General features: G+C 24.8%; 6 protein-coding genes across 6 annotated transcripts; 4 read left to right on the forward strand and 2 right to left on the reverse strand.

Moving 5' to 3' along the window:
- Nucleotides 1-392: 392 nt before the first annotated feature.
- Phum_PHUM580360 (uncharacterized protein) lies at nt 393-961 on the reverse strand (the record flags this gene model as incomplete). Its single annotated transcript, XM_002432260.1, has 2 exons — nt 393-753; nt 840-961. The coding sequence occupies 2 exons, from the start codon at nt 959-961 to the stop codon at nt 393-395; spliced, it is 483 nt and encodes a 160-aa protein (XP_002432305.1).
- A 377-nt stretch (nt 962-1338) lies between these two features.
- On the forward strand, nt 1339-2400 carry Phum_PHUM580370 (tetraspanin-18, putative; the record flags this gene model as incomplete). Its single annotated transcript, XM_002432261.1, has 5 exons — nt 1339-1392; nt 1493-1705; nt 1783-1974; nt 2086-2211; nt 2392-2400. The coding sequence occupies 5 exons, from the start codon at nt 1339-1341 to the stop codon at nt 2398-2400; spliced, it is 594 nt and encodes a 197-aa protein (XP_002432306.1).
- A 1819-nt stretch (nt 2401-4219) lies between these two features.
- Phum_PHUM580380 (uncharacterized protein) lies at nt 4220-5042 on the forward strand (the record flags this gene model as incomplete). Its single annotated transcript, XM_002432262.1, has 4 exons — nt 4220-4234; nt 4442-4534; nt 4619-4702; nt 4986-5042. The coding sequence occupies 4 exons, from the start codon at nt 4220-4222 to the stop codon at nt 5040-5042; spliced, it is 249 nt and encodes an 82-aa protein (XP_002432307.1).
- A 638-nt stretch (nt 5043-5680) lies between these two features.
- Nucleotides 5681-6254, reverse strand: Phum_PHUM580390 (uncharacterized protein; the record flags this gene model as incomplete). The annotated part of the gene is made up of 2 exons (XM_002432263.1): nt 5681-6041; nt 6133-6254. The coding sequence occupies 2 exons, from the start codon at nt 6252-6254 to the stop codon at nt 5681-5683; spliced, it is 483 nt and encodes a 160-aa protein (XP_002432308.1).
- A 642-nt stretch (nt 6255-6896) lies between these two features.
- On the forward strand, nt 6897-7722 carry Phum_PHUM580400 (uncharacterized protein; the record flags this gene model as incomplete). The annotated part of the gene is made up of 3 exons (XM_002432264.1): nt 6897-6983; nt 7089-7304; nt 7393-7722. The coding sequence occupies 3 exons, from the start codon at nt 6897-6899 to the stop codon at nt 7720-7722; spliced, it is 633 nt and encodes a 210-aa protein (XP_002432309.1).
- A 3830-nt stretch (nt 7723-11552) lies between these two features.
- On the forward strand, nt 11553-11876 carry Phum_PHUM580410 (Eclosion hormone precursor, putative; the record flags this gene model as incomplete). Its single annotated transcript, XM_002432265.1, has 1 exon — nt 11553-11876. The coding sequence occupies one exon, from the start codon at nt 11553-11555 to the stop codon at nt 11874-11876; it is 324 nt and encodes a 107-aa protein (XP_002432310.1).
- Nucleotides 11877-13972: the final 2096 nt, after the last annotated feature.

Here is a 13972-nt window from a genome sequence, read left to right on the forward strand (position 1 = left end):
ACCTCCAGGGTAAAGATCCGGGATCGAATAAAATTTTTTTTACACAACAAAAAATAAATTACCGAAATAACCGTTGTTATTTTTTTTTTATTATTAAATAATTTACACGGCCATTTTGTATTATTCGTTTGATTTAAGTGCGTAACTTTTTTTTCGTTATAATTGGATAACGTAAAAATATATACACGTAAATAATAATAATAATAATAATTAAGGTAAACATATTTACGACCAAAATTTCATACGTATACGGGATATTAATATTTAAAAAAATATATATTTAATCTTAATAATAATAATAATAAATAATAAACTTATCGTTATAAATATTTACAAAATATATACATAATAATAATAATAATATTAATAATAATAGTTATATACAATTTTTGTTAACGAAAATTTCGTATTTTTCCCGTCGATACAGTGGATACCCACGTTTTTTTCATTTTTTTATTTTTTGGTACTTGTTGTTCGACGGTTTTTATAGATTTCTCGAATCTTCTACTCCCCGATTTTTTACTCAAATCGGGATACGGTCTATTTTCCGTTGTAGATGATTTCGGCTGATTTAAAACACCAGCGTGATGATTTATGTACTTGGAAAGAAACATTTCTTTCGCCCATTTTTCTCTTCTTTGTCTTAGTATTTCCTCACGGATTGTTTTTCTTAAAACGCAATCCGATTTTATTATTTTCAACCATTTGTTGCTTACTTTGCAAGCCGTTAGTAATGTTTTCGGATCTAATTTTCTACAATAAAAAATCAAAAATTGTTAATTCACACATTTCAAAAAACACAAATTGAATGAATGAGAAAACAATAAAATAAAACTTACCTTAATATCATGGATGCAATTTCGAGTGGAAGATTTCCGATTATATCGAAATTATCGTTCCACATATCGAAAAACATCGTGCTAACACCCATCGTGTAAAACAATGTTAAAAATGGTTCCATATTTTTTTCAAAAATCACTTTTTAAAATTATTATCACTAAATTTGAATAGTATGTTCACGATTCGTTAATAACCGTTAAACTGATTTAACAATGCTAAAATTATTATTATTTATACCTGTGGTCCCACCCCCCTCCCCTCAGGTAAAAAAAAATCCCACCCATTCCCTTTTTTAAAAATTTCACCCAAAACGAAGTGTATCCCCTCCCCCCACCACTCATAATAATAACAACGACAGAAAAAATTTATTTTATGTTTTTTTTTTAAATATTTAAATTTTGTTATAGAAATGTATTTAATTCGTGCGTGACGTATTATCATCATTATCATCATTATTATTTAAAATTTGATGTGATAATAATAATAATAATAATAATAATGGCCGTCGGATGTGCAAAAAGCATATTAATATCATTTAATTTAATTCTGTGGGTGAGTAGTAATGAGAATTGGTTTGCGAAAAGAAAACCAACTGGAATTACAAATTATTATTATTATTATTATTATAAAAAAATTTCCTGGATAACTTTAGCTCGCTGGAGGCACGCTCATAGTATTAGGAACGTGGATATTTGTGGATTCGTCAAAAATTCATCTTTTTCATTTTGTTACGTCCGATGATTTAAACACGGATTTCGGTTATTATCTCGCATATATATTATTATCATTAGGTGGATTCGTTTTGATATCTGGAATATTCGGTTGTTGCGGTGCCGTAAGAGAAAATCGTTGTTTGCTCGCAATCGTAAGTTTTTTTCATGTTTGTTTGTCTGTTTGTTTTTTTTTTTTGTATTCGCGAACGACATTTTTTTTTTGTTCTAGTATTTCACCTTATTATTCATTCTCACGTGCATTGAGTTATCCGTATCGATAGTTACGTACATATATAAAGATCATTTTCTATTGGGTTTGGAAGATAGGCTAACGTCGGGTTTGATAAAACATTACGGTTATAAAAATAGTAATGAAAAATATTTATCATTTTCCGAAGCCGTTGATTTCGCACAGTACAAGGTAACGATTAATTTTTTTTTGTCCCCCATCCCTCCCTCCCCGACCACACTAATTATTATTATTATTATTTTTTTTTTTCTCGATTTATGACAAATTCAATCAAAAAAACAGTTCAAATGCTGCGGAATTAAAAGTGATAACGATTATATAAAATCAAATTGGAGAAACGAAAGTAATATATCGGTGGAAAAAAGAAACGTTCCATTAACTTGTTGCATAACTCAAGATCCTGGAGAGGTAAACAATTTTCTTTTTTTCTCTATATTTTCACGAACCTTATTTTATTTATTTACTTATTTATTTAATTTGTTCGATAATTTGAAAAAGAAAAAAGAAAAACTTCTTATAAATTAATAATAATAATAATAATGATGATGATATTTTTTTTTTGGCACTGGAATTTAATTTTTTTTTTAGCACGAATAACCAATCACCTTGTTTACGTTTACAAGAAAAAAAAAAAACGTGTTTGATAAATGATAAAGGAATAAAAATACAATTTTATAAATAAATAAATAATAATAATAATAAACATAATTTGAATAAAGGAAAACCTTTCGATGTAGAATTGAAAACCCTCACTCAAACATCACAACAAAATTTTGTTTTACCTCAACAACAACAACAACAACCGCGCCCCACCTCACGATTTATTTATTTTTTATACGTTTATGCCCTCGATATCTCTCTCTCCCTCTCTCTTCATAATTTTCTTTTTTGATTTCTCTCTCTCTCTCTCTGTATTTTTATTTATTCTTTACTTCTTCAATTTCTCTCTTTCTCTCTCTTTTTCAATCACTCTGTTTCTCAATCTTTCATTTTCCTCATTCTCTCTCTTTTTTTTATTTTTAACTCTTTGCCGCTCTCTTTTCTTATTCCCTCACAATCCCTATTTTCCATTGTATCCTTTTCTCACCTTTTCTTTATCCTCTCATTTATATTTCTTTACTCTCTCTGTCTCTCTCTCTCTCTGAATTTTTATTTATTCCTTATTTCCTCTCTCTCTCTCTCTTTTTCAATCACTCTGTTCCTTTCCTTTCATTTTCCTAATTCTCTTTTTCTTTTACACTCATTCCTTCTCGTTTTCTTCTCCCTCACAATCCCTATTTTCCTTTGCATCCCTTTCTCACCTTTTCTTTCTTTACTACATTTTTCTTAACTCACTCTGTTTTTCTCCATTTTGATTTCTTTTACTCTCTCTCTCTCTCTCTCTCTATCTCTTTCTTTTACAATTTTTGCATACCAGTAGAAACGTCACGTCACAAAAATCTAAAAATTCAAATACTTTTAATTAATAACAATCATTGTTCTTTTTCTTCCTCATACATAATATCTCTCACTTAAACAAACACAAACACAAACAAACACACACGGGAAAGACATTTTTAATTATCGACGTAGTTATTGTTTTAGTACCACATTTTCTTTCTTATTATTTGTTCATGTTAATATTTTTTCATTCGACAAAGAGGAAACAAAACAAAAACAATCAGAAAAAAAACAAACAAACAAACAAACAACAAAAAACATTTTTTTTTTCATTTCAAGCCACGAATTTCTAATTCAGGGAGTCCAATAAGTGTAGTGACGAGAGTATTTTACGGAACAGTAAGTTTGTCAAAAGAAAAAAAATAAATATATTATCATCATTAAGTATAATTTTTTTTTTTTTTTTTTTATGTAAATATATATACGTAAACGTAAATGTGACTCCTCACAGCACATGACCCTCCCCCCGCCTCTGCCCTCTCCGCCGCCGGAAAACAAACAAAACTGAATTTTTTTTTTTAATTTATTACGAAAATAATTAATATAAAACACTTTATCTATTATGTATGAGGAATCACGTTTGTCGTGTATATATTTTTTTTATTTGTTTGTAGTTAGCAACAATCACACTAATAATAATAATAATAATGAAAACGCTTTTGCTGCCGCTGCTGTTGTTGTTGCATGAGCATGAATAAATTTATTAAAAATGGACGCCATCATTAAAAAAAAAAAAATTTTCAATCTAATTATTTAAAATCACGTTAAACGTCATTAATCTCATTATAATATTTCATTTAATTGTTTGTGCTTGTTTGTGCTTGTTTGTCCGACAAACGATATTTTACGTGTATAATAATAATAATATCCTATGCAAAATTTAAATCCCTAAAAATTTAACGTTTACAATACGGTTATAATATAAAAATAATAAAAACGATTATAAATTTCAAAAATTATAAAAAATGGAGGGAAAATGATACAAAAAAAGGTCATCGACCCATATATGAGTCATTTGTAAACAAACAAACAACGGTTGTTTGTTTTTTTCCACATTTAACACATCGAACTAATTCAAAAAAGAAAACGATTTCCAACAAAACGTTTTTTTTTATTTTTTTCGACGCCATTTTCTTTTTATTATTATTATTATTATTATTATTTATTAATCGAATTTTTTTTTTCGGGGGGGTATTAGGTAGAAGAACCCTGGCAAAATCCAAATGTTAAAGACGATTTATCCTGTCAAGATTCGAATGAAAAAATACACAAAACGGCACGAAACAAACAGGTACGTTTAAAAAAAAAAAACATTATAAATAATTTAATTTAAATTTTTTTTTTTATGTTTATGTTTTGTGTTTATGTTTTTTAGGGGTGCATAAGAGATATTGAAATATGGTTTAAAAAAGAAACGGCCATATTAATAACGGTCGGAATAAGTTCGGCTGCCTTACAGGTAAACCTTTTTTGTTAAAAGAAAACGAATCGAAATTTCTAGAAAAAAAATAATATTAACAAATAAAATAAAATTTACGACATAAATTTAAGCCGCCATCTTTAACCTTATTATAAACGATTATAGAAAAAAAAAACAAAACCAAACGTTATTTCCTGTTTAAAAAATAAATTCAAATATTTTCTCCCCATTCTCGACAATTCGTTTCCGGTTTTGATTTTTTCCTACGAGTGATCGAAACAAAATAATAATAATAATAATAATGTTTTATGTTTATTTCTAGCTCATCGGAATGTTTTTCTCGATATGCTTATGTCGAAATTTAAGCGACACCATATAGCATTCGGAAGATTTCGGTGGTGACACCGAAAATTCAACGGAATAATAAACTTTTTATTTCATTCACCGACAATAAATTTAATAAATAATAATAATAATAACAATAAAAAATTTTACACGAACATGGTGGTGAACATAAAAAAAAAACATTTTATATATGTGAGCGTGTTGTGCGTGTTTGTTACGTTATTAAAAATTTTTTATTAAATGTTGTACCAAAAACTCTAATATTTGTTTTATTTATATATACGAACGTTTATGTAAATAAGAAAAAAAATTTTATATTTACATAAAAGTTACCGAACGTAAATGTCTATTAATTTATTTATTGATGTTTTATTAAATAAATGTAAGAATATAGTAATTATGGCACGGAGCCATAAATGTTATGAATAATGTTTGTTTGTTTGTTTGTTATTGAAAAACGGATATTGGATTTAATCAAGTGGAAGTTTTTGGCACAAAATATATACATAAAAGTTCACGTGTACGATATAACGACATTTTACAAATTTGTATAAATATGTATAAAATAATAATAATATATATTAGTCAATAATTTAATAAAATATATAAATAATATTTACAAAATATATACATAATAATATTAATAATAATAATAGTTATATACAATTTTTCTTAACGAAAATTTCGTATTTTTCCCGTCGATACTGTGGATACCCACGTTTTTTTCATTTTTTTATTTTTTGGTACTTGTTGTTCGACGGTTTTTATAGATTTCTCGAATCTTCTACTCACCGATTTTTTACTCAAATCGGGATACGGTCTATTTTCCGTTGTAGATGATTTCGGCTGATTTAAAACACCAGCGTGATGATTTATGTACTTGGAAAGAAACATTTCTTTCGCCCATTTTTCTCTTCTCTGTCTTAGTATTTCCTCACGGATTGTTTTTCTCAAAACGCAATCCGATTTTATTATTTTCAACCATTTGTTGCTTACTTTGCAAGCCGTTAATAATGTTTTCGGATCTAATTTTCTACAATAAAAAATATTATTATTAATTCACACATTTCGAAAATCAAAACACACAAATTGAATGAATGACAAAACAATAAAATAAAACTTACCTTAATATCATGGATGCAATTTCGAGTGGAAGACTTCCGATTATATCGAAATTATCGTTCCACATATCGAAAAACATCGTGCTCACACCCATTGTGTAAAATAATGTTAAAAATGGTTCCATATTTTTTTCAAAAATCACTTTTTAAAATTATTATCACTAAATTCGATTAGTATGTTCACGATTCGTTAATAACCGTTAAACTGATTTAACAACGCTAAAATTATTATTATTTATACCTGTCGCCCCACCCCCCTCCCCTCAGGTAAAAAAAAAAAAATTTGGGAACCCGAAAATAAATCCCACCCCTTTCACAAAACATTGAATGGGGTGGGGGTAATTCAACCACCACCATGTTCATGATTATATTTTTTTTTGTCATTTCATCTTTTGAAAAATTTAAAAAAAAAAAAAAAAGAAAACTTTTATCAATTTCCATTTTTCTAAATGGTCGCCATTATAAAAATTCAAATTGAAAACGTTTGGAATAAAAAACAAAAACAAAAAAAAAAAAATAATAATAATAATAATAATAAACAAATATGTGGTTCGAGGAGGGAAATAACAACTAAAGGAACAAAAAAAATTGTAAGGGCGCGTCTTTGTCCTTTAATTTCATTTAACTCTGATTTCTATATACATATGTATAATTATAATTTTTTGAAATATTAACTATAATTTTTAAAAACTAAAAAAATGTCACAACAACTGCAACAACAACAACAACAACCGCAACAACAACAATCAAAGGGATATTCATTTGGTATGAGATTACCAGATAATATGAGGTCAAAATCTTCAACTCCGAGTCCGTTAGATTATTCAACATCTAGTTTTACAAGATTTGGCAAGGTAATCATTTTTTGTCAGACTGACTACTATTGATAACAATGTATGGAAAAAGTGTTTATGTGTGTTAAAACAATGACTTCATTATTATTATTATTATTATTACAGCTTTCATCACCGGCTTATACGATACAATCAAAAGGATCATTTACAGAAACTAAAACCTTAACTCCCGGACCTTTAGATTATCATCCAACGGATGAAAACAAAACAAAAAGTATAAAATCATATACTTTTGGCTATGGTAATCGTACACCATTCATTGTTAAAACGGATACACCACCACCAAACAAATACACAGTACCGACAACGATAGGAAACAACGTGAGATACATGTTTTTAATAAACCATATGTAAGAATAAATTTTATGCAAGGTTGTGAATTTATTAAACAGCAAAAATTAGGTTTTAGGTACCTGATAAAAAGAAAATAGGAAGAGCTTATTCGATGCAGGGAAGAAGGGAAACAGGATTGTTTAAATCATCGACACCAGGTCCTGGAGCATACGATACAGTTAGCATTGATGTGTATAAAAAAAAAGAACCAGCCATACCATTCACCGGACATAGACAACCCCCGTTTTTACCAAAGGATCCTCACATACCCGGACCAAGTCAATATAATACACTTAATTGTAATATTGATAGAATAAAAGGTAAATGTGCACCAAGAGCACCATTTGGTATTAGACATTCTCCAAAAAAATTTACTGTTTTTACTCAAGCTGACATCATGTATTGATTCTATGTTATAGTTATCATTATTATATATGTTACTGGCACCTTAGACATATTTAAATAAGTTTAACTATATATTTATAATTTATGTCTAATAATGTGAATGAGTTATACTTGAGTAATTTATATGATCATTTATAATATATACATATATATGCTTGTAAAATAAAAGATTGTAGTAAAATAAAAATAAAATAAAGTAACAGAACATGAATTTGTACCTCCTTTCTTTTCCCCTATTGTGTTAAACTTATGTGATCATCTTACTTACATTTGTTGAATTCTTATTCCTCCATGGTGTCATGAATAATTTTAAGGTATCCAATAAGTATGATGTATTTGTAACCAAATTATATCCACTTAAGGTGAAATTCACACAAATTATTTCACATTGAAACACAAAAAACTCACAGCACTCACTGAAACACTAACTTGCCACCATATTAGGGTTAAAATTATCATCACGTTGAAAATAACTATGATATATTTATATAAAACTATAAATAAATAGAAATACATTAATAATTTAATAAAACATAATATTAAATTCACTTAAAACCACCTAAATCACAAAATAAAATAATAAAACACAATAATCGCGTCAAGTAATGTTAACCGCGACGACATGTTTAAAATGCTGCGTTGCCGACATGTTCTTGGCGGTTATTACTACGTTAGTTAAAAGAAAAAAAGTAAAAATTTTTTTTTGGGATTTTTATTAAATTAAAAAAAAAAATAAACTAGAATAGAAATTTAAATTAATTTTTTATTAAATAAAAGTTTTATACATTTTAAATCGAATAATTGTTTTATTTTTAATAATATTTCAATAAATATTTTGTCTTGTTTATATCTTTGCATTGACTAAAGCAGTATACGAATTTTATTTTGATAATTTTTGAATTGTTCTATAACGGTTTTATCTTTTTTCAGAGAAAAAAAAAATATTCTGCGACGGTTATTATTAGTATTTTATAAAATTAGAGGATAATTTGTTTAAAATATTAAATACGAAGGGGAAACAAAACTTTATGAAGGATATAATGGAAATTATTAAGCCTGAAATACATTTTGGGGTAAATTACATTATTTGGTATGAAAATTTCTCTCTTGATTGCCTATATAAAATTTAAACAATAATTAATTTTTAAAATTTCTTCACATACACAAATGGATAACCTATACAAATTAGTTTGTCTTGAAATCATTTAATTTCTTAATAAAAATTATTTAATAAAGATAAGAATATAAATTTCAAAAAAATAAATAAATAAATTTAATTGATTACTCAATTAATTTACTTTTTTATAAATAAAATTTCAAGGAGAAAATATAAAGAAATATAAAATGCATTTAAAAAAATTTTGTTTTTTCCATACTCGCACAAACTTCTCCAGGAAAGAGATAGAGAGAGAGAGAGAAATTAAATTAAACAAAAAAAAAACAGGTTTGTCTTACAACTCACTAAGTGTCTAATATATAAAAACAACAACAAATTGACAATTTTATTTAATTTTATCATCATCATTGATGCTTTTATTTCAGACCACATATCATGAAAATAAGTTTATGTTTTGTTATATATAAAATTTAATTAAAATTGTTTAAAATAATTCCAACAGTGATTTTAATTATTTTACAAATTGTTTTGGATAATATAAATATATATAAAGAATGACCATTAACATTATTTTACATCAGTTAACTTGTTTGTTTGTTTGTTTGTTTGTTTCTCTAACTGATAATAATCAAGAATAAAACAGACACCAACACACACACACACATAAACAAAAGGATACAAACATAAAATCAGGTAATTATTATTATTATTATTTTAACTTTGTGTATGAGTTTAATTTTCATTGAACAGAATAATGTTTTATTATTATTATTATTATTATTATTATTATTTTAGACAAAATTTTATGTGAAACAAATACCTGAAAGTAAAAGAAATTCAATTTGGTATCAAAAATTAAAAAAATAAAAAAATTATTTAATACTTTGCCATATATAAACAAATGAATGTTATTAATCTAAAGTAGCAGACGACGTTTTTAAACCGTTGATAACTAAAAATAAATATTTAAAAAAAAACCGTTGGTCGTTTGACGTTTAATAATAATAATAATAATAATAAATTTAAATGTGAAATACCGTAATTATGACAAAACAAGGTGAAATTATTAAAAGACATAATAATTAATTTATTAATAATTTATACAATTTATTAATAAATAAAATTTACCTGTATATATTAATAAAACCTTGAATGTACCGGGAAGAACCTGAAACCTGTAAAAAAAAAAATGATACCCACGTGACTAAATTTTTTTTTTTAATTTCAAGAGGGTAAAAGAAAATAATTTCTTTCTTTATCATTTTTTAAAAATTAATTTCTATTCAAATTTAAATCTTATTTACTTATTTATTATTATTATTATTATTCATGATTACAAGAGATGTAAATTTCGTTAAAATAATAATAATAATAATAATAATAATAATAATAATAATAATTAATAATAATAATAATTCAGGAAATCGCACTATGTGCGACGGCCCACTTTTCTTCGGAAAATATTACAAATTAATGGCACCAACGAAATTTGAAAATTTATCCCTAAGGAATCGTCGGGTAGAAACCTGGGATAAATTCTTAAAAACATTCCGACAAATAAGAGCCTTGTCGTGTTTAACCATAATAATAATAATAATAATAAAAGGGAAAACAAAACTTAATCAAAATGGCGGATAATATGAATTTTCATTTTTTTTTTAAATTATTAGTTAAAAACTTTATATTACGGTAATATTATTATTATTTCGTATTTTATTTAAATTATTATTATTATTATTATTTAGGATTAAAGAAGATTAAACAGGTTTTGATTTAAAAATAAAAATAAAAAAAAAAAAACACGTGAAATTAAATGCAATAGGTCAAGATCAACGAAAGAAGAAGAAGAAGAAACAGAAAAACCCAAAAACGACATTAAAAAAAAAAATTTAAATTTAAATTTAAATTTAAATTAAAAAAAAAAAAAAAATTAAAAATTCAGTCGGTTGTATTTGTTTGTATCGAATTGTTGTTAAACATTTTTTATACATAAAAATTTTTTGTTGTTTGTTTGTTTTATAACGCGAACGATTATTAATTAATTATTTTCCTTATTGAAAAAAAAAAATTAAACGGAAACGTATTTAATTACTATTATTATTATTATTATTAAAGAAACAAACGGGCGACATCTCTTCAAGTGTTTGTTCTTAAATTGTTTTTTTTTTTTTTTTTTAACGCAAACAAACAACAAAAACGCGAAAAACAAACGAGGGGAAGTGTGTGCGTGTGCGTCTCGAAAAAATTTTATTTAACGAAATAAAAAATTATTAAACGATAATAATAATAATAATAATAATAATTGTTTAATTTTTCCGCGTCTTTTATTAAAAAAAAACAAACAAAATTTTCCGACCGCACCTTAAAAACAAAAAATTTATTAATTAATTTGTATAACGGGACAAAATTATTATTATTATTCATTCATTCATTCATACGTCATATTAAAGTATAAACAAAATGGCGGGAATTATTATTAATTAATTAATTAATTAATTAAAAAAGTAATAATTTATAAGAAGAAGGAGGAGAAAAGGAGGAGGAGGAGGAGGAAGTGGAAAAGGGGCGGAGGTGGAGAGTGTAACGTTTTTTTTTTTAAATTAAATTTTTGATATTAATAATGATGAAAAATTATTAATATTATTATTATTATCACGTTAATAAAATTAATTATTAAATGGTGAGATTATGATTGTGGTAATTATCAAATAAAAATGTCTGCCGTTTGTTTTTTAAATAATTTATTGTTTGTTGTTGTTGTTACAGGAATGGGAATGGGATTAAAAAAATTATATTCGATATTAATGGCTGCCGTTTTATTGACGACATTTTTATGTTTGGCAAATTCGTCAATATTACCAACGGAATCAAATCAATTTGGTATATGCATAAGAAATTGTGCACAATGTAAAAAAATGTTTGGAACCTATTTCGAGGGTCAATTATGTGCTGATGCATGTGTTAAATTCAAAGGAAAAGTCATACCCGATTGCGAAGATTTAGATTCGATATCGCCATTTTTAAATAAAGTCGATTAAATTTATTGTTATTATTAATAATGATAATATTATTCCTTTTAAAATATGAAAGCGTTTTGCTTTTTTTTTTTTTATGTTAAATTATTATTATTATTATTTTATTAAATAAAAAAAACTTGAATTTGTTTATAAGTTTAATTTAATAAATTTGAATTTTTTCGCTTTCGCGCGTTTTTCCATTTTTTTTTTTTTTAATTTTTAATTATTATTTATTGTTTATATTTATTTGTTTAAAAAAAGCTTTTTTTTTTAAATATAATTTTATAATAGCGACGATTGTTGTTTGTTTGTTTGTTTATTTTCCTCCACATTCTCATCATTATAAAAAATTTCAAAAGAAAATGGCGGATTTGACCGTTTTTCCTTTCCTGTACGAATATGAAAAAATTTAACAACAACGAAATGGCGGAAGAAATAACGAAAAAAGGGGAAAATTATGACGTAACGACGTAAATTTATGACGTGAATGACGTAAATTTTGTTTTAATAATTAATTAATAAGATTTTATTAATATTTAATTATTTACTTCCGCGTATTTAAAAAAAAAAAAATGATTTTCTTTTCCTGTCGTTTGATTAAAATAATTTTTTTTTTTTAAATTAAAAAAATGGCGATTTATCGCGTTTTTAAAACAAAATAATTTATAAAAATAAATAAATAAATAATAATAATAATCGTAGAGAGAGAGCGAGAGAGAAAGAGAGAAAATAAATAGTTTTTAAAAAATAATTTATTTTTAAAATATTTACATTCTTTCAAAAAAAAAAAAAAAAAAAAATTTCCGTATTTCATTTTTTTTTAGTTTTATTTTAAAAAAAAAAAACCTTTAATTCATTTCCAATCAATCAATCAATCAATCATTCAATTAAATAATTAATTAATTAATTAATCGATTAATTGATAACTACTTAAAACATACTTGAAAAAAACGTTAGATTCAAAAAAAAAAAAAAAAACATTTAAATAAAAATAAAAATAATAATAATAATAATAATAATAATAAAAACTATGAATTTATCAAAACTCATTTCGCACACGCCACGAATATTTAAAAAATCAAAAAGTTAGTTCCACGTCTTTTTTTTTTACTTTTTTTGTCTTCGAACCCGATAAAATTTTATAATTTTTTAAATATTATTTCTTATTAAATTTTAAAAATTACAATCAAAAATTAATAATAATAATAATGATAAAAATGATGACGTAACGTGAGCAATGAGTTCCGACGGTTAAAGAAAAAAAACATTCTAGAGCCACGTTAAAAAGTAGAAAAAAAAAAAAAAAAACAAAAAAAATATGAAAAAGTTTAAGAAACGATCGTAAAGTAAAAAAAAAAAAAAAAAAAAAAAACAAATAAAAAAAAATTTTTGTCGGGGCCCCTTCGTTTTTTCTTTACCCGATAAAATAAAATTAAAATTACAAAGAAAAAGAATTAAAATTAAAATTTATTTAAAATAATAAAATTATTAATTATATTTAAAATAAAATAAAATAAAAATAAAAAAATTATGGCAGTTTTTTTTTTATTTTCTTATTGTTATCCATTATAACGTTTAAAAAAAGAGGGGAATAAATAAAAAAAAATTATCGATATTAATACGTACTTTTTATTGATGTCATCTCATTCTAATCCCACGTTCCTTTTTCATTTTTCCTTTTTTCCCTTTTTCTTTTCTTAAACGTTATAAAATCTCAGAGTATTTCTTAATCACATTTTCGGGTAACTCCATCTTTTTTTTTTTTTTTTTTTTTTTAACACAAAATGGCGATAATAAAAATTATTAATAATAATAATGATAATGATATTTACATAAACGCGACCGTTTTTTTTTTTTAAATTATTCGTGAGCAAAAAAAAAATCAAAACGCCGCGTAAATTAATAATAATGATAATTTGTTCGTTAAATAACCAAAACACTGCCAATAAAAAAAATCAAAAAAAAATTAACAAAAAAAAAAAAAAATTTTTTTTTCTTTAACAAATCACCGGAAACGATTTTAAAAAAAAAAACAAATTACTCTTTACTAATATACGTGTATACATAAAAGCAGAAGACAAATAAATGAAACAGGTTTGCCAAAACACGAAAACAAA

This window comes from Pediculus humanus, genomic scaffold (assembly GCF_000006295.1).
Source record: "Pediculus humanus corporis 1103172108309 genomic scaffold, whole genome shotgun sequence".
Classification (NCBI taxonomy): domain Eukaryota; kingdom Metazoa; phylum Arthropoda; class Insecta; order Psocodea; family Pediculidae; genus Pediculus; species Pediculus humanus.